Source organism: Saccopteryx bilineata, chromosome 3 (genome assembly GCF_036850765.1).
Source record: "Saccopteryx bilineata isolate mSacBil1 chromosome 3, mSacBil1_pri_phased_curated, whole genome shotgun sequence".
Lineage (NCBI taxonomy): Eukaryota > Metazoa > Chordata > Mammalia > Chiroptera > Emballonuridae > Saccopteryx > Saccopteryx bilineata.
This window is the reverse complement of record NC_089492.1, coordinates 308,188,285-308,208,826: the sequence shown is the minus strand read 5'-3', so window position 1 is coordinate 308,208,826 and position 20,542 is coordinate 308,188,285. Positions and strand designations below refer to the sequence as shown.

General features: G+C 43.4%; 1 protein-coding gene across 1 annotated transcript; it reads right to left on the bottom strand.

Moving 5' to 3' along the window:
* Positions 1-5,644: 5,644 nt before the first annotated feature.
* On the bottom strand, positions 5,645-19,804 carry LOC136330176 (kallikrein-7-like). Its single transcript, XM_066266672.1, has 6 exons — positions 19,732-19,804; positions 19,096-19,249; positions 18,742-18,989; positions 18,279-18,415; positions 6,321-6,397; positions 5,645-5,714 (listed from the first exon to the last, which is right to left on the bottom strand). The coding sequence occupies exons 1-6, from the start codon at positions 19,802-19,804 to the stop codon at positions 5,645-5,647; spliced, it is 759 nt and encodes a 252-aa protein (XP_066122769.1).
* Positions 19,805-20,542: the final 738 nt, after the last annotated feature.

Genomic DNA, 20,542 nt, shown 5'->3' with positions numbered 1-20,542 from the left:
CACAGGAAGTGATAGCAATACATTTCCTTCTGTAACTGGTGAACTCCTACTTATTCTTTAAAATGTCATGCAATGAATGCCTCCTCATCTGAGAAGACTTCCCTCCCTGCCTCCTTTGGGAAGAGTCCTTGGCCCCTCCTTGGACCACTGTATTTTTTTCTGTTACAGCAATGATTTATTTGTGTTATTTTTTTTTTAATTTTTTAAAATTTATTTATGTATTTTTTTACAGAGACAGAGAGTCAGAGAGAGGGATAGACAAGGACAGACAGGAACGGAGAGAGATGAGAAGCATCAATCATTAGTTTTTCATTGCGTGTTGCAACACCTTAGTTGTTCATTGATTGCTTTCTCATATGTGCCTTGACTGCAGGCCTTCAGCAGACTGAGTAACCCCTTGTTGGACCCAGCGACCTTGAGTTCAAGCTGGTAGGCTTTTGCTCAAACCAGATGAGCCCGCGCTCAAGCTGGCGACCTCGGGGTCTCGAACCTGGGTCCTCTGCATCCCAGTCCGACGCTCTATCCACTGCGCCACCACCTGGTCAGACAATTTGTGTTATTTTTTTAATTCAACAATGTTCTGAGTAGTCCTGTATGCCAGGAACTGTATTAGGTGCTTAGAAAACCACAATGAATAAATCGGAGCCCTGCCGTTGTGGACAGGGTGAGAAAAGGGAGGAGACAGATCATTATACAGTAGGCAAATAAATGAGATAATTTCAGCTATAACAAATGCCTCAAAAGAAGTAAAACAATGGACTGGTGACTTTGGGTGGGTGGGGAGACCCTTATGGAGGGGAATCCTGGAAGGCCTCCTTAAGGAGGTGACCTTTGAGTGGAGCCGTGAATGCCAAGAATGTAAGGCTCGCCTGTCTCCCTGACCTGACTGGCAGCTCCTTGGGGTTAGGACCCAGTCTGACTCATCTTTAGGATCTGACGTAGGTCAGAGTTCAGTAAACACTTGAGGCATGACTAAAGGATCAGGTGAATTGCCTTTAAAAATGAATCAAGTTTTCGAGTTAACACCCACTTTGCTTATGATCCTTGCATTACCAACTCAGCTGATATGCCCCCTTGCTGTTTCCGGGGTGTGCTAATGGGAGCAGAGGAAGAGTCAGAGGAACGGACTGTGCACCATCCTTCTGTGGCCGGTGAGGGCAGGGACCTTACAGTCACCACTCTGTTCCCAGCCCAGCACCAGGCCTGCCATCTAAGAAATGCTCAATAAGTTGGTGTTTGAAAGGGAAAATGTAAACACCTGTACTGGATAAAAAATTTCTCCTGTGCATGTGTTCAGTTTATGTCACCACGACGAAATCCAGGCTGAGTGGAGATGGCAGAACATTTGTTAGCTTTACCTGGATTCTCACTTTTCACCCAACTTCAGTCTGTGTTCCCATGCCTACCTCCGTGCTCACTCTTTCCTTCACCCGTTCATCAACCCTACATTCCACCCCGAGTCTTCCTTTCACACACACAAAAATCTAAAATGAAGTCCACTAACAACATACTGACGTTAATCCCATAATGATGAATTCATTTAAGCTGAGTCCCCGAATGTACTTTCTTAGGTAAACTGAAGAATTACAAAGATGATGAAAGAAAAATGGATGGGGACCTAACACACAGCGAATTAATATCAGCCGTCTTACCACCTCACCCAGAGAATACAGCAACTTTGGTTTCTTGTTGTACCTTCCAAGTGATGTGTCAGACACTTGTTTGATCGTGTATTTATTCCTCACATAGATCCAAGCGATGATTGCATTCCTTGTTTTTATAAATGAGAAAACGGTGGTTTGAAAGAGATGAACTCACTTGAGCCAAGTCATTCAGCTGAAGAGTCAGAAGGAGCTGAATTCAGATGCTGGAGAGACTGCACCTGGTCTGACCATTGCCCAAGCCCACACTCTGAGAGGACATTTCCCTGAACACCCTGACATGTTCTCAGGGTCTCATATGGCCAAAAACAAATTGAGGACCCCATGAGCCTATTCATGATGCCACCCCACAGTTTGGCAAGTGTCCTATACCCCAGCCCTGACATGCCCTTCAGTTTAGTCCTTGATCTTTTCCCAAATTTTACGCAGACACCCAGACTTCTACCACCCTCACACTCAGATCTGTCCCTTGAACCTTTGCCTGGTGACGCATCCCCTAGCTCACAATCACACCAGAGCACTGGTACCTGCCTGTCCTGCCAGCTGTGCCTTGCCCTGGGGGACTCGGGACACTCTTGGGACCCTCTGATTTAGCACCTTGGGCTCTGGATGCCAATTGTTTCTAAATTTCTGAAATTGCTTCCCCTTCTGTAAGACCAACTTTTTGGCACCATCCATTGCCATGTCTTCACCTTTTATAGGGTGTGAGAAATGAGGGAAGAAAGAGGTTTCAGAGGTCACTCACCTGGCATGCCTCCATGACCTGCCCACGGTACACATCCTAACACAGCTTCTGGGGAAAGATTTCAAAGTCTGCACTATTTAGGTCATCAGGAAATGTCTCTGAGGGGCAGAGTTTGTTAGTTTCTAGGGAGAGCAACCCTTTTCTCCATCTCTGTTATGACCTACCTTTCTTCTGTGAATCCATGGCTGCATAAGGGAATTTCTTTTTCTTTCTTCTTCTTGTTCTTTTTTTTTTTTTTTTTTTGGTATTTTTCTGAAATGAGAAGTGGGGAGGCAGAGAGACAGCCTCTCACATGCACTTGACCAGGACCCAACCGGCATGCCCATCAGGGAGCGATGCTCTGCCCATCTGGGATGTTGCTCTGTTGCAACCAGAGCCATTCTAGTGCCTGAGGCAGAAGCCATGGAGCCATCCTCAGCACCCGGGCCAACTTTGCTCCAATGGAGTCTTGGCTGCTGGAGGGGAAGAGAGAGATATAGTGAAAGGAGAGGGGAAGGGTGCAGAAGCAGACGGGTGCTTCTCCTCCATGCCCTGGCCGGGAATGGAACCTGGGATTTCCACACGCCGGGCCAACGCTCTACCACTGAGCCAGCTGGCCAGGGCCAGCATAGGGGAGTTTCTGACCCATTTCACAGAGCTTATCACTTCTCACCACATTAAACAAAGCCATGGTTCCTGGTGTTTCCTTTTTTCCACCTAGAGTAGGACCACTTGACCCTACTTTTGTTCCTTTTTCTTTTTTTTCAAGAGGATAGTAAATTGTTTATTGATTACACATTATGATGAATAATACACAAGCTCCATTCCCATCTATAATTTTATCTGGTAACATAATTCAATTTACATATGTAGCATGTGACATGCCAACACTCACTGATAACCAGATAACCCTATGACTCTGCTTGGGTGACCCTTTTAATGATGAACTCCAGGTTACAACACAGTAACTGTCATGCCAACTAAGGTTTCTGGAGACAATGGCTTTTGTGCCCAAGCAGGTTGTAGATGAATTTCCCATGAAACTTGGCACCACCCTGAAGGAATACTAATTTCACACTGTTGGGGTAATTTACCGAGATGGCTTCAGAGCATACTAACTTTACACAGCACATTTAATAAAGGATACATTTATTCAGCATCATGATTAGACTATTAACACTTAGCAATGAACAGAAACTAAGATAACCTGTTATGTAATACAATTAGTCTTAAATACAGCCCTCAAGTTTTTTTTCCCATTCACACAAATATTGTCTGAAACATGTCATCCTTGTAGCAGCTGGACCCTGCCACCACTACGCTTGGCTGAGTTCACAGATTTGCTGTGACCTATGGCTTCCCTGTCACTTCTCTGGCTCTCTTCTCGTGCCAAGCTCTGTTTCCTGGTGACAATTATAACCTTCTTGGGAGACGATGAGCACACAACACAATCAACAGTTCCAATGCTATAAAATGTTTACTAAAACCTATGTACCCTTTTTATTGATCAATGTCATTCCATGAAATTTAATTTTCTAAATAAAATGAAAACAAAACAAAACAAAAAAGTCTTCTGCCACTGCCATAGCTAGAACTGCCACAGCCACTCTGGTTTTGTGGTTTGGCAAAGTATCGGCCTCCACCAGTATAGGGGCCGGAGCTTCTGTCGTCCAAATGTCCTCTTCTCATGCATCTAGAATTTGAGATTTATTGTTTTAATTGCCAAAATCATTGTAGCTTCTGCCACCTCCAAAATTGCTTATATCATTACCAAATCCATATACCCATCCCCCACCACTGCCAGCATATCCACCATCATCCACCACACATCAAGGCCACCCCGAATATTGAAGTTTCTTCTGTGACCAAAGTTGTTATTCCCACCAAAACCACCTCCACGACCACCTCCCAAGTTTCCAGACCAACTTGGACCTCTTTAGCTGCATGGAACACTAGCCATCTCTTGCTTAGGGCTTTTCTGACTTCACTGTTGTGGCTGTTCACAGGATGGAATTTCTGAATATCGTGTCTACAGAATCATGGTCATCAAAGGTTAAAAAGCAAAGCCTCTCTTTTCACCACTGCCTTGGTCAGTCATGATTTCGCCCACTTTAATTTTCCCATCCTGTTCAAAATGATCTCATTGGTGACGTTCTTCAGTGTCTTCTTAAATACCACAGACACTGACAAAATTTGTTTTTTCACTGTTAAGGGGGCAACAGGTCTTTGAGAATCTTCTCTGGAGGCAGCCCTGTTTGGTCCCACAACTCTTCCACCCACCTCATGTGGCCTTGCCCTCACAGCTGCACCCACCTCCTCCACAGTGGCAACCGTGACAGACCCAAAGCCTCTGGAGTGCTGGGTGCTTGGGTTTCTCTACCCACACAGTCTGTGAGCATGCCCCAATGCTCACCGTGTCTCCTCAGACTCTAATCAGTTGTTTCAAAGCTCAGAACTCTAATGAAGAGCTTCCACATCTATTCTGGGTCTTTGGAAGATTGACCCCAGCATGACAAATGCAGAAAGGGAGGCTTCAACGATACTTATTCTAAATTCAGTTTCTCTTTTCAAATATCACTTCCTGCTGGAAGTGTTCTCTGACCATTCTAAATAAAACACCCTGTCCTCTTACCATCCATGATATTTCATTATAATACTTAACTCTACATCACATTTTATTTTATATGATTTCTCATTGTCTGTTTTCACCACCTGGCATGCAATTCTATAAGGTAAGAGACTCACACAGTGTGGTACCCGAGACATACTTAATCCTCACACAAATAAGTGTTGAATTAATGACTAAAAGTGGAGTTCATGTTTTTTCTTAGCCTATGAGCAACAGGCTTGAGGAGGAAAATGTTTGTCTGTCACCTCTATGTGCTAGAAGGTATATGCTCACATCTCATTTAATCTTCACGTAAAATGTATTGATGATTCATGAAAAAGTCTGGGTCTAGGATGGTAACTGCAGAGGTCAGGAGACTCTCAGTGTGTTGGGGTCAATCTGAGGTAAGGACTACCCATTAGCTGAGGGCCACCCCCTTTCTTGCTGGAACTGGTGGTCCCAGGGCCCTTACTCTTTGGAGGCTGTGTGGACCATGAGGTTGAACACCCTGTTGCTGTTGCAAATTTCATAGTCATCCTAGGAAATGAGCTTGTCAAGGGGTCCTAGAGGGAAATCACAACCCAGCATCAGAGGTGGAAGTGTAAGTGTAAACTTGGACTTTAGTGTAGCCCAAGATGCATTGAAGGGGCCCTACAACACCTGCTTCACCACCTTCTTGATATCATCATGTTTAGTGGCTTTCTGTCCATGGCTGATCAATCTACAACCAACACATTGGGGGTGGAAACATGGAAGGTCATGCCAGTAAGCTTCCCATTCAGCTCAGGGATGACCTTGCCCACAAACTTTCACAGGAAACACCTGTGGAAGCAGAGCTGATGTTCTGAGAAACCCCTGGGCCATCACACCACAGCTTCTAGAGGGGTCATCCACAGTCATCTGGGTGGCAGTGATGACATTGATTCTTTTTTTGTGTGTGACAGAGACAGAGAGAGACAGAGAGAGGAACAGATAGGGATAGACAGATAGGAAGGGAGAGAGATGAGAAGCATAAATTCTTTGTTGTGGCATCTTAATTGTTCCTTGATTGATTTCTCATATGTGCCTTTACTGGGGGGCTTCAGCAGACTGATTGACCCCTTGCTCAAGCCATTGACCTTGGGCTCAATTTGGTGAGCCTTGCTCAAACCAGAAGAGCCCGCGCACAAGCTGACGACCTCGGGGTTTCAAACCTGGGTCCTCTGCGTCCCAGTCCAACAGTCTATCCACTGTGCCACTGCCTGGTCAGGTGATGGCATTGATTCATGTCATGAGCCCCTCCACAAGGCTAAATTTGTCATGGTGACTTTGGCCAGGGTGCCCATACAGTTGGTGGTACAGGGGGGCATTGCTGACAATCTTGAGAGTGTTGTGATACTTCCCATGGTGCACACATTTCACAAACTGGGGGCATCCACAGAAGAAGCAGAGATGATGACCCTCTTGGCTCCATCCTTCAAATGAGTCCCAATCTTCAAGGTAATGAAGACCCCAGAGAACCTCACTCCAGTAACATCACATTTGTTGATAGAGGAATCTCACTCCAGGTAGATGGAGATGGGCTTTCTTTTGATGAACAGCTTTCTGTTCTCAGCATTGACTGAGCCTGTTACCCTTCCATGGGTGGGCTCATACTGGATCATGTAGATTATGTAGTTGAGGTCAATGAAGGGGTCATTGCTAGTGACACTATTCAGTTTTCCAGTGTTAAATGCAACCCTGGTGATCAGGCACACTATAACGCCAAATTTGTTCACTGTGACATTCACCGTCATGTCTCAGGGTCCCAGCTGGCATGGCGAGGAGACAAGGCACTTGAATAGAGGAGCAGAGAGCCTACAACAAGTTTTTGCATGTGCGAAAGACTGATTTCTTCATTCACTCCTGTAAAACATTCATTCAACAAATATTTATTAAGCCTCACCCTGAATACTGTACTAGGAATACACAATAAAGAAAACAGATATAACATAAGCTTTCATAGACCTAAAAAAGCTATTGGTTAGTTATCTCCAATTTGCAGATGAGGAAAGAGAGATGGAAAAAGACTTGCCCAGAGACAAGGGCCAGAGCCATGATTGGCATGGATCTGTCTGATAAATGAGCGGGTGGGTTTCCACAGACTTCCCAGGTCTCACTAAAAATGAGAGTCAGACAGGGAGGAATCTGAATCCTGGCTTTGCTGCTTCCTGGTGAATCACATCACCTCTCTAAGATGAACTCCAATTTTTTCACTATGAAGAAGGATAAAAGGCTACCCGAATTCCAAAGTTCCAAAAGGAAGACCTCCATGGTTGTCCAGACATTGCATTCAGAATGAAAGGGAGTTGGGACGTTGATGGTGGGTCCTGTAGTAGGAAGGACCTGGACTCCGGAGTATAATGGATAAGGTCTGGGAGATAATGGGCTTTAACCTCGTGTATACAGTGAAATCAGTGGCTGCAGAATTTCCACAATATGGAGAAGGGGGATGAGTTGGGACTAGGAGAGAGAGGTGAAAGTGATGAGAAGTGAAGAAATATGAACAAGAACTGGACTATTGAGTCTATCTCAGTCACTGAAAGTTAACTTCAAGGGATGTTCTGATCATAAAAAAAAAAAAATGTCTAACTGAGTATTACCTGAAATCATGTCCTAAGGTCTATATGGTAAGTTAACTTTTATCTTCAGTAAGCCATCCATCATTTTTTCTGCATCTGAGATAATAACATACTTTAAATGTCAGCATGATCTCTTCTCCAGACCCGCAGATACAGATACCCTGATACTGGGAGGAGATGCCCACAACATTCCTCATGGTTATCTTTTACCCACATGCCTGTAAACTATTCATGTGGGCTGTTAACTATCCTGCATCACCCTGTAAAAGAAACAGGTATCTCTCCATTTTACTTTCCATGCAATCCTAGAGATATTGCCGGCTTTACTTTGAAAAAATCAACAGGGGACTGTCCAAAGTCATTGCAAAGAATTTCACCTCCAGACTTGTATAAGGAAGCTGAGAGGCGGAGCTCGGTGTCTCCAGCCTGACTTGGTGCAACTGCCATGCTTTGTTATTTGTTAAAATTTTAGATTAAATATGGACTTGGAATAGCATGCTGGAGAGAGGAGTTGATGGAGCTTCATGGGGGTGGGTGGCCAAATATCTCAACCATTGTCTAACTTGTCACTGATCCAGAAAAAGAACAAGCCTAGAGGTCTCAACTCTTGAATCTGAGGGATGAATGGATTGGGGAAAAAACTTCTTTTTTAAAAAATCTTATTTTTATTAATGTTAATGCAATGACATTGATAAATCAGGGTATATATGTTCCAAGAAAACATCTCCAGATTATTTTGACATTTGATTATGCTGCATACCCCTCACCCAAAGTCAAATTGTCTTTTGTCACCTTCTATCTGGTTTTCTTTGTGCCCCTCCCCTCCCCACCCACTCTCTCTCCTTTCTTGCCCCCACCCCCCCCACCTCACCCCCTGTTTCCATCACATTCTTGTCCATGTCTCTGAGTCTCATTTTTATGCCCCATCTATGTATGGGTTCATATAGTTCTTAGTTTTTTCTGATTTACTTATTTCACTCCGTATAATGTTATCAAGGTCCATCCATGTTATTGTAAATGATCCGATGTCATCATTTCTTATGGCTGAGTAGTATTCCATAGTATATATGTACCAAAGCTTTTTAATCCACTCGTCCTCTGACGGACACTTGGGCTGTTTCCAGATCTTCGCTATTGTGAACAATGCTGCTATAAACATGGGGGTGCATTTCTCCTTCTGGGACAGTTCTATGGTGTTCTTGGGGTATATTCCTAAAAGTGGGATAGCTGGGTCAAAGGCAGTTCAATTTTCAATTTTTTGAGGAATCTCCATACTGTTTTCCACAGTGGCTGCACCAGTCTGCATTCCCACCAGCAGTGTAGGAGGGTTCCCTTTTCTTCACATCCTCGCCAGCACTTACTCTGTGTTGTTTTGTTGATGAGTGCCATTCTGACCGGTGTGAGATGATATCTCATTGTGGTTTTAATTTGCATTTCTCTAATGATTAGTGATGTTGAGCATTTTTTCCTATGCCTATTGGCCATCTGTATGTCCTCTTTGGAGAAGTGTCTATTCATTTCTTTTTCCCATTTTTTGATTGGATTGTTTGTCTTTCTGGTGTTGAGATTTACAAGTCCTTTATAAATTTTGGTTATTAGCCCCTTATTAGATGTACTGTCAAATATGTTCTCCCATTGTGTAGTTTGTCTTTTTGTTCTGTTCTTATTGTCTTTGGCTGTGCAAAAGCTTTTTCATTTGATATAGTCCCATTTGTTTATCCTGTCTTTTATTTCACTTGCCTGTGGAGATAAATCAGCAAATATATTGCTGCGAGAGATGTCGGAGAGCTTACTGCCTATGTTTTCTTCTAAAATGCTTATGGTTTCACGGCTTACATTTAAGTCTTTTATCCATTTTGAGTTTATTTTTGTGAATGGTGTAAGTTGGTGGTCTAGTTTCATTTTTTTGCAGGTAGCTGTCCAATTTTCCCAACACCATTTATTAAAGAGGCTGTCTTTACTCCATTGTATGCCATTACCTCCTTTGTCAAATATCAGTTGTCCATAGAGCTGTGGGTTTATTTCTGGGTTCTCCGTTCTGTTCCATTGATCTATGCGCCTGTTCTTATTGCAGTACCAGGCTGTTTTGAGTACAATGGCCTTGTAGTATAGCTTGATATCAGGAAGTGTGATACCTCCCACTTTATTCTTCTTTTTAAGATTGCTGAGACTATTTGTGTTCTCTTTTGGTTCCATATAAATTTTTGGAATATGTGATCTATATCTTTAAAGTATGTCATTGGTATTTTATGGTATTGCATTGAATTTATAAATTGCTTTGGGTAATATAGACATTTTAATGATGTTTATTCTTCTTAACCATGAGCATGTTATATGCTTCCACTTATTTGTATCTTCCTAGATTTCTTTTATAAATGTTTTATAATTTTCCGAGTACAAGTCTTTAGTCTCCTTGGTTAAATGTACTCCTAGGTACTTTATTTTTTTGGTTATAATAGTGAAGGGGATTGTTTCCTTAATTTCTCTTTCTGATTGTTCATTGTTGGTGAATAAAAATGCCTCTGATTTCTGAGTATTAATTTTATATTCTACCACTTTGCTGAAATCATTTATCAGGTCCAGTAGTTTTTAGACTGAGACTTCGGGGTTTTCTATATACAATATCATATCATCTGCAAATAATGATAGCTTTACTTCTTCTTTTCCAACTTGAATGCCTTTTATTTCTTCTTGTTGTGTGATTGCTGTGGCTAGGACTTTCAGGACTATGTTGAATAAGAGTGATGAAAGGGAGCACCCCTGCCTTGTTCCTGATCTTAAGGGGATTGCTTTTAATTTTTGCCCATTGAGTATGATGTTGGTTGTGAGTTTGTCATAGATGGCTTTTATCATGTTGAGGTATATTCCCTGTATTCCCACTTTGTTGAGAGTTTTGATCATGAATGGGTGCTGGATTTTATCAAATGCTTTTTCTGCATCTATTGAAATTATCATGTGGTTTTTCTCCTTTCTTTTGTTTATGTGATGAATCACATTGATTGATTTGCGAATATTGTACCAGCCTTGCCTCCCCAGAATAAATCCCACTTGATCATGGTGTATGATTTTTTCCATATATTGTTGGATCCAATTTGCTAATATTTTGTTGAGGATTTTAGCATCTATATTCATCATGGATATTGGCCTATAATTTTCTTTCTTTGTGTTGTCTTTGCCTGGTTTTGGAACCAGAATTATGTTCGCCTCATAAAAGGAGCTTGGAAGTCTTCCTTCCTCTTGAATTTTTTGAAATAGCTTGAGAAGGATAGCAGTTAGTTCCTCTTTGAATATTTGGTAGAATTCACTTGTGAAGCCATCTGGCCCAGGACTTTTTTTTTGTTGGGAGTTTTTTTGATAACTGTTTTGATTTCATTTGGTGTAATCGGTCTGTTTAGGTTTTCTGATTCTTCCAGATTGATTTTTGGAAGATTGTATGTTTCAAGGAATTTGTCCATTTCATCTAGGTTATCTAGTTTTTTGGCATACAGTTCTTCATAGTATTTTTGTACAATATTTTGTATTTCTGTTGTGTCAGTTATTTCTCCACTCTCATTTCTAATTTTATTTATTTGAGTCTTCTCTCTCTTTTTCTTGGTGAGTCTAGTTAAAGGTTCATCGATCTTGTTTACCTTTTCAAAGAACCAGCTCCTGGTTTCACTGATCCTCTGTATTGTTTTTTTAGCCTCTATGTCATTTATTTCTGCTCTGATCTTTATTATTTCCTTTCTTCTACTAGCTCTGGGTTTTACTTGCTGTTCTTTTTCTAGTTCTTTTAAATGCAGGGTTAAGTTGTTTATTTGAGCTTTTTCTAGCTTCTTAAAGTGTGCCTGTAGTGCTATGAACTTCCCTCTCAGTACTGCTTTCGCTGTGTCCCATGAATTTTGAGTTGTATGCTCATTAGCATTTGTTTCTAGGAATGTTTTTATTTCTTCTTTGATCTCATTCTTAATCCATTTGTTATCTAACAACCTGCTATTTAGTTTCCATGTGTTTGAGAATTTTTGAGTTTTTCTGTTGTGGTTGATTTCTAGTTTCATGCCATTGTGATCAGAGAAAGTGCTTGATATGATTTCAAGCTTCTTAAATTTGTTGAGATCACTTGCACCCTAACATGTGGTCTATCCTAGAGAATGTACCATGAACACTTGAAAAGAATGTGTATTCTGCTGCTTTAGGGTGAAAGGTTCTGAAGATATCTATTCAATCAAGTTGATCTAGTGTGTCCTTTAAGTCTGTTGTTTCTTTGTTAATTTTCTTTCTTGAGGATCTATCTAGTGATGTTAGTGGGGTATTAAAATCCCTCACTATTATAGTATTGCTATTGATCTCATACTTTATATTCATCAAAGTCTGCTTTATATATTTAGGTGCTCCTATATTAGGTGCATAGATATTTATAATAGTTATATCTTCCTGTTGGATTGTTGCCTTTATCATTATGTATTGGCCTTCTTTATCTCTTACTATATTCTTTGTTTTAAAGTACATTTTGTCTGATATAAGTATTGCTACCCCAGCTTTTTTTTTCATTTCCATTTGCATAAAATGTTTTTTTTCCATCCTTTTACCTTCAGTCTATGTGCATCTTCTGTTTTAAGGTGTGTCGCTTGTAGACAGCATATGTACGGGTCCTGTTTTCTTATTCATGCAGCTACCCTATGTCTTTTGATTGGATCATTTAATCCATTTACATTTAAGGTTATTATTGATATGTAGTTGTTTATTGCCATTTTATTCTTTAAAGCTGTATTCCTCTTTTGCTATATTCTTTTCCCACTTTGATCTGTTTACAACAGGCCCCTTAACATTTCCTGCAACATTGGTTTGATTGTAATGAATTCCTTGATTTTTTTTGTCTGGGAAGCTTTTTATTTCTCCTTCAATTTTAAATGATAGCCTTGCTGAATAAAGTAGTCTTTGTTGTAGGTTCTTGTTCTGCATTACTTTGAATATATCTTGCCATTCCCTTCTGGCCTCAAGTGTTTCTGTTGAGAAATCTGATACCATCCTTATGGGGGATCCTTTGTAGGTGATGGCTTTTTTTTCTCTAGCAGCTTTTAATATTTTCTCTTTATCACTTTGCTTTGGTATTTTAATTATGATGTGTCTTGGTGTAGGTTTCTTTGGATTTCTCTTTAATGGAGTTCTCTGTGCTTCTAGGACTTGTGAGAGTTTCTCCTGTATTAATTTAGGGAAGTTTTCAGCTATGATATGATTGAACAAAGTCTCTATCCCTTGTTCTTTCTCTTTTTCTTCAGGAACCCTTATAATGCGGATGTTATTTCTCTTCATGTTGTCACAGAACTCTCTAAGAGTTTCCTCAGACTTTTTGAGTCTCTTTTCTTTTTTCTTCTCTGCTTTCATGCCTTCATTCCAGTTGTCCTCCAACTCGCTGATTTGATTCTCAGCTCCATTCATCCTGTTCTTAATTCTTTCCATTGTGGTCTTAATTTCTGATATTGTATTTGTCATCTCCGACTGATTCTTTTTTAATTTTTCAATATCCTTTTCTATACTTGCTATTTCTTTATTTAGGTGTTTGTAATGACCATCCATTGTTGTTCTAAGATCCCTAAGCATCCTTACAATCGTTATTTTGAACTCCACATCTGGAAGTTTGGTTATTTCCATATCACTCAGTTCATTTCCTGGATGTTTCTCTTGTGGTTTCATTTGGATTGCACTTCTCTGTCTTCCCATTATATCTGTGTATTTTGGTGTTTTGTTTGTAGAGCTGATTGAGCCTAAGTTTGTTGTTGTCTGCCTCCAGTTTTCAATTGTGTTATTTCTAGGTCTTCTTGGGTTGGCATCACTATTATTTGTAATCCACTTTTGGATTTGGGCAGCTTTGAAGTCTTGATTTGTTTGTTTTCTTAACAGGTGATTGTCTTGTTTGCTGATCTCAGCAGGGAGCTTATTTGAAACTGTATCCAGGAATGCCAATGGGTGTAACCTGAGACTCTGAAGTCCTCTTCTGCTAGTTACTCTCTCTGGGAGCAGGGTGTTTTCTCAGCTTCAGTAGGGGGAGGTGAATCTCAGATCTCCATGGAGACCTGAGTTATTGCCCCTCTTCCCCACTTCTTGTTTTTAGCTGTGTCTTGTTACACTGATTGGAGCTGGAGAGATGTCTGGAGATCTGTGACCTGGAAGCACTTTGTATTTTGCTTTTGGAAGGATTAGCCCCTCCCCCAGCTATGGCTACCTCCAGCACTGAATGAGTCAGCTTTTCAGGTCATTTCCTGCATTCCTCTGGCCCTCACCGTCTGTCTCTCTCCCTCCCCTTTCTTTTTGGAAGACAAGACAGCCCTTTCAACACACCTCATTCCCTGGTCGCCAGGCAAGTGGCTGTGAGCAGTATTTACTGCTCTTTTCCTTGGAGTGAAATCCCTTCTGGTCTCTCAGCCTCACCCCCCCCCCCATTCCTGTAAGCAGGGGAGATTCAGGCGCTCCCTACTAGGTTTGTTGTGGCTTCTTCTTTGCTCCTTGGTTTTTGAGAGCTGTTCTTGTAGTCCAGATTTGGTTTTTCATGCTGATTGTTCATAAATTAGTTTATAGTCCAGTTTGGTCGTGTGAGCTAGGAGTCTGTGCATCTGCCTACTCTGCTGCCATCTTCAGGTCTCAGGGAAAAAACTTCTTACATGAGAGAGAAGTGTGTTGGGGACATGGGTTCAGGGAAGTAGGGCCAGAGGGCTTAAAATCTTGGGTTTACACCAGGAGGAAACTGGGGTCCCACACATTTGGGTCTGACATAGGAAGGGGTGAAGTCTGGAATTCTGAGACTGAGAGAGGTTATTGGGTCCCAAGCTCCTGAGTCTGAAATATGAGTGGCCCAAGAGTTTGAACTCCTGGGCCTGAGAAAAAGGTGGTCTGGTTACCCAAATTCCTGGGTCTGAAGGAAAGGCTGGGGGCCTAGATATTTGGGCCTGAGGAAGGAAGGTTTAGGAGCCTAAGCTTCTGTATTTTGTGAAAGAAGGGCTCCTTTCCTCTGTGCAGAATGTTGTTGTCTGCAGAATTTCTGCAATACGGGTGATTTTAGTTGTGGATTATGGGAAACTCAAAAGAAAGGTGAGATGAGGAGAGGAAAGATCTGGAGGATGTTTGCCAGAAGGGACTTGGGAGAAAAAGTGGAAAGATGGTGGGAGGGGTGAGTCTTTGATTGGAGAAGATCCCTGAGTCAGCAGGATCTGCGGAGTGATTGCCTTGGGAACCCAGGAACCAGGAGTCTGGAGACTCTGCTTGGCTCTGAGTCACAGAAGAGTCCTTTCTTCTTTTTTCCAAAGATCCCTACCCTACATTTTTTTGAGAACATGAGCCCACCTATCTGAGTTTCTACCCCCATTCTTCTCTCTTACTCCAGATTCTGAGCTCTCACTTGTGGCAGGCCCTTGTTGAATTCCAGTGACCTGTTTGTGTGCCAACCATATCCTTTCTGAAAACCACCTCCTTGTCTCCCAGTTTGACACCTGTGAAATGCTCAGAACCACTTTCTCATCTATTTGCACAATTATGAAGCAAGCACTTTTGTCCTCCTTCCCTCCTTTTCTCTCTTCCTTTTCTCTCTCTCTCTCTCTCTCTCTCTCTCTGTGTGTGTGTGTGTGTGTGTGTGTGTGTGTGTATCTCTGTCTCTCTCATTTTATGGCTGGGGAAAATCGATGTCTGGGAAATGTAGAGAAACATGCCACTGTATTGGTGGAGGGCAGGAGGTAGAGTTAGGGTTTAAAATTAGTTACATTTTCCTTCTCTGTCTCCCTCTTTTTAAGTCTCCTCTCCCCAACCTTAGCTCTTCAGAGGTTCCCACCCACATTTTATCCTATGAATATAAATTCATAGGAAAGGAAAATGGAAGAAAAGAGGCAGCCATGCCTACGTCCACATGCGGTTTGGTTCATGCTCTTTATTCTGTGAATATTTCATCATAATGGTGAGGATCACTTGCGTATACATTTTTGTATATTTCTCTTTTTCATTTAACAGCAGATAGCATAATCATTCTAGTATGACACTAACAATTCTACGTAATCATTGCCCTGACCAGCTTCATTAGTATCCTTGTCTTACATCAGTTTATTGTTTACACTAACAATCCACTTATTTGGGACATGTTCAGTGTATCCACTGTATTGCTATGACCAATAAGTGATGAATTCAAATTTCGTTCATATTTTGGATTTATTAAAATTACTAAGTGGAAAGTGATGAAGAAGACTCTGGATTCACGTTGCCTAACCTTTTTAAATAAAACTTGTAACAATTTACACTTCTAGTGGTAAAGACGGTACATCTTACTGTGTCTTTACCAAGAATTGAAGTTTCTGTGTTTTGCATATAGGTTTTTTTTTTAAGATTTTTTAGTTTTTTACTTTTTATTTTTTTTACAGGGACAAAGAGAGAGTCAGATAGAGGGATAGACAGGGATAGACAGACAGGAACGGAGAGAGATGAGAAGCATCAATCATCAGTTTTTCGTTGCAACACCATAGTTGTTCATTGATTGCTTTCTCATATGTGCCTTGACCGAGGGCCTTCAGCAGACTGAGTAACCCCCCGCTTGAGCCAGTGACCTTGGGTCCAAGCTGATGAGCTCTTTTGCTCAAGCCAGATGAGCCCTTGCTCAAGCTGGCTATCCTGGGGTCTCGAACCTGGGTCCTTCCGCATCCCAGTCCGACGCTCTATCCACTGCACCACCGCCTGGTCAGGCAAGGTTTTTTGTGTTTTTTTTTTAACTAAAAGCAAAAATGTATTTAGAAGGTTATACAGGTAGTAGGCCAGGTCTTTGCTAATTTTATTGCTTTATTAGAATATTGTTGAAAATGGTAAATTCAAATATGGGTATAAGTTGTGGGTGTCTTTATTTTTGTGAATTTTCTGTTCAGGGCATAGGAATGGACAGATGGGAGTATGGAGAGATTAGGAATTATTTATCATGGTTTCATTTATCCATTTGCCATACTTGCATAGGCGGGTATAGACAATTGGTCCAAAGGGTGGTACACAAGGGAAATATCCGGTAGATATCAGGCCTTGCAAGGAGCCTTCACACATCAGCGGTCCCCCAGAGTCACCCTGCAGAAGAGAGAGCAGATTAGCTTTAGTTTCAGAGCGACCAGCACTGAGGTCTCACACTCCCCACAGTTACCAAGTCTTTCCATGCCAGATCATAGCCTGCCACTCTGGCCAATGGGAAGAGACATATTGTCTCTGTGCACCAATGGGAAAGCAGAACTTAAACTACCATTGAAAGGACAAACCAGATTTTCTGAAGACATTGGTTTGAGTCCTAATCAATCACAGGTAGAGGGCAGAACTTTCAGGAAGCGGAGTCCCATTTATTTTCCATCTGGGAAGACTCTCAGTCAAGTCACTGGGAGAGGGAGCATTAGGTCCAGGGAGTCTCTGATAGATCTCTTTCCCAGGCATGGGGCACAGGGTCGTTCTGGAAACCAGGGGCAGGACCAATGACCTAATTTACAGGACACAGTGCAAAATAATGACAAACCACCAGGTTTAAATATATAAAGTTGAAGACAGCAAGAGGAGTGCATTAAACCAAATATGGGGGTGTCCATATCTTGGGGCTCTGTTTGCATGGTTTGCACAATAAGGTTTAGTTCAGGACCTGAGTTGGGGTGAGGGGGACCCGCCCGTTTTTTAGAACATACTGCCTTGTCCCATCACCCTTCTTCCTACACACACCATTTCACAGCCCCTAAAAGCTGAGAGCACTCATTTTAGGAAATGTATTGGGGATACGAAGAGGCAAAGGATAAAAAGGGGGCAGAGTGAAGAAAAAGGAGGAGGAGGGGGACAGAGACACAGAAAGGCTGGGCTGGGAAAAGAGGCAGCGATGGAAGAAATAAAAAGGATGACAGAGGCAGAATAGAGAGAGAGAGAGAGAGAGAGAGAGAAAGAGAGAGAGAAATCCTAACACAGAGCGGACACAGGAAAAGAAGGAAATTAAATGAGGTGTAGAAAGAGGTGAGGGAAGATGATTCTCAGAGGCAGAGCGGGGTGGGGGGGTTACAGATGAGGAAGGGGGTACCAAGAGGAGGAGGAGCCCCTTCTTTTCCCAGAACCAGGACCAGATGCAAAGATGTATCAGGAGGACGTTAGCCCTGAGAACATCGCAGTGACTGCAATAAGTATTTTAATGCATACCTTAAAAACAAAATTCAATATGAAAAAAAAATCCATGACAAACATGGCATTCCACTTTTAGATAAAAACAAGGTTGTATTTTGCTGTGCTGATTTATATAGAAGCCCAAAGTAAATGAAAATTTTAGTAAACTCTGATTACTTCATGTTGGGAATCTTGATATTTTGTTCATCAAATTTTTTTCCATGCAGATTACATAAAAATATTTCATTGGGATATGATTTATCGTGGTCACTGAGCTTTTAGTGCCCCCTTACTGTTTGTGCTGGTAGCCAGTGCCTCACTCCCCTTCCCGTGGCCCCATCTCCCGTTTCTGTCCTTGAACTCTGTGCCCACCCGCAAGGCCACACCAGCCCCCCTGGGCTCCCACTCTGAGCTAGGCAGAGGATGGAGCCGAGAGCCAGGAGAGCGGGGCTGGGAAGATGGGGAAGGGGGTGCTCAGCAGTAGGGTTAGGCGTGCAGACTGTGGGGGGAGGGGAAGACGGGGTTCCGTGCTGGGAGGGGACAGGGCCGGAGAGGAGGGGACTCACTTTGCAGGGGAAGGTGAGTCCGTTGGGGTGAGCAGCACACATCATGAATTTTCTCAACACAATAGGGTAATACTTCCTGCAGTCCTTGAAGGAAATGAGGCTTACATTCGAGCACATGAGCTTTGTTGGATTGGTCACTGTTGGGAGAGTTAGAGGGTAGTCAGAGGCTTGTGCCAATGGACCCTGGGGGCTAAAGTAAAAGAATGAGAGTCCTGGATATTGAAGCAGGAGGGGAGAGGTGACTCAGTACTTGGGTGTTGAAAAGGGACCGATTGCTTGGACTGCTTGTTCTCAGGATCTGAGTGTGGAGGGTACTGGGGCCAGGACTCGTTTGTCTAACAGAGAAGGTGGCTGGAGGGCAAGACTCCTGGGTCAGAGATCTTGGGTGTGTTGCCTGTCTCTTGGATCTGAGAAAAAACCAATCTGGGGCTTTGGCTGCTGGGTCACACAGAGGCAGTCTTACCTGTATCCGTGGTGTTTCTGCCCCAGCCAGAAACAGAGCAATTGGTCCCAGGGTCTTTGCAGCTGGAGGGTAACTCAGCTATTTTCACAGTCGATGTCAGCTTAGCTGGGCTGCTTAACTTCACAAGCATGATGTCATGAATGTTTATGATGTTAACATATCCGTGATGGATGAATGACTCGTTAGCCCTGATCCTCTGGGCATTCTCATCGACCAGACTATCACTGCCCAATTGCACGATGTATTCACTTCAAAAAAATAAAAGCCACATTCAGAAGGAGACACTGTGACTGAGAGAGAAGGACAAGGACCCAGAGAGAGGAATGGAATCCTCGTGGCACCCCTGACACGTACCTCAGATAGCAGTGGGCCACGGTGAGCACCCACTGCTCGTGGATCAGCACACCTGCACACCCAAACTTATCGCCCTGAAACAGGGCCACCTGCCAGGGACTGAAGCCTCTTGGACATAGAACTCCATTAACAATCCTTTCCCCTGTGTCCAGGGCTGCATGGAGACATGGAGAAAACATGAGTGGCAGGCAGGCGTCAGGGGAAGTCTGAGGTCCCCGCGGATGGATTCCCGGAGACAGTGATGGAGAGAGAGGCAGACAGACAGGGAGGCACGGAGAAGGGCAGAGGCAGAAACTGAGCCCAGCGCACAGAGAGCTGCAGACAGAGACGGAGAGAGACGGAGGGAGCCTGCCCAGAAGCCCAGGGGAGCGTCTGGTCTGCAGGCAGCCCCAGCCAGACGCTGGTGGGAGACACACTGAGGGCAGGGAGCATCCTGGAGGGCACCCGGACCTCAGGGGTCAGAAGGAAGAAGGAGGAAAGGGGACACAGCAGAAGAGTCTTGTCTCCAAGGGAGAAAGCTGCTGCAGGGGGAGGGTCCTGACTCAGGGACTCCTTGGAGCGCGGGGCCCTGGGGAGGGGAGGCGGGGACGCTGTGAGGCCCAGGGGCAAGGTCAGGCCCCCCAGTCTGGCCCTCACCTCCTTGTCCAGCAGATCCCAGGGCCAAGGACAGCAGTACAACCAGCAGGGGTGAGAGACTGGGACCTGCCATGTGTCCTCTCTTAGCTTTTGTGGTCTGTCACTTGCAGGAAGGGTCTCTTCTGCTGGGGCTGGAAAGAGAAAGAGTTCAGGAACCAGGAGTCCTTGTCCCCAGACCCTTTCTCCTCCCAGAACTAGTAGATCTATTCTGCACCTAGCTCTCTCCTCAGACTCAAAAATTTAGGCTGGAGACTCCCTTCCATTCCGAACAGAGGGATTAGGCTTTCTATCCCTCCCCATTTATAATTCTATATTCCAAGTTTCTTTTAAGTTAAAGATAAGAAACTACAGACCTCCAGACCCTCGTTCATAACTAACCAGAAGTTTCAGCCCCTACTGCTTTCCTCTGAGGAGCAAGAGTCGGCTGTCCGTACAAATGCACCAACCCCACCACAAATAGGACTTCTTCTCACCTCCAGTGGGTCTGATCTGATTAGGGCTTCAGTGAAGATCGCGATTCAACCGTGTCCAGCTCTGTGCAGGGTGTCCCTCTTATAGCTCACCCACTCCACCTCAACCCACAGGGTCATGGAGTGCAGGTGCCCCCAGCTCTGGGCGCCCTTACCTGCATTTCTCTTATCTGGAACCCCTGGGGCAGCCAATGCCACAGGCCCGCACTCTCTGCACCCTCACTTCTGATCACCAGATCAGGGTGGTGCCTAGGGGGTTTGGCCCCAACAGATTTTAATTCCATCATTCCTGGGGCAGCTATCAGTGGAAGGAGCAGGTGCTGGCGCTGAGGGGCAGGACA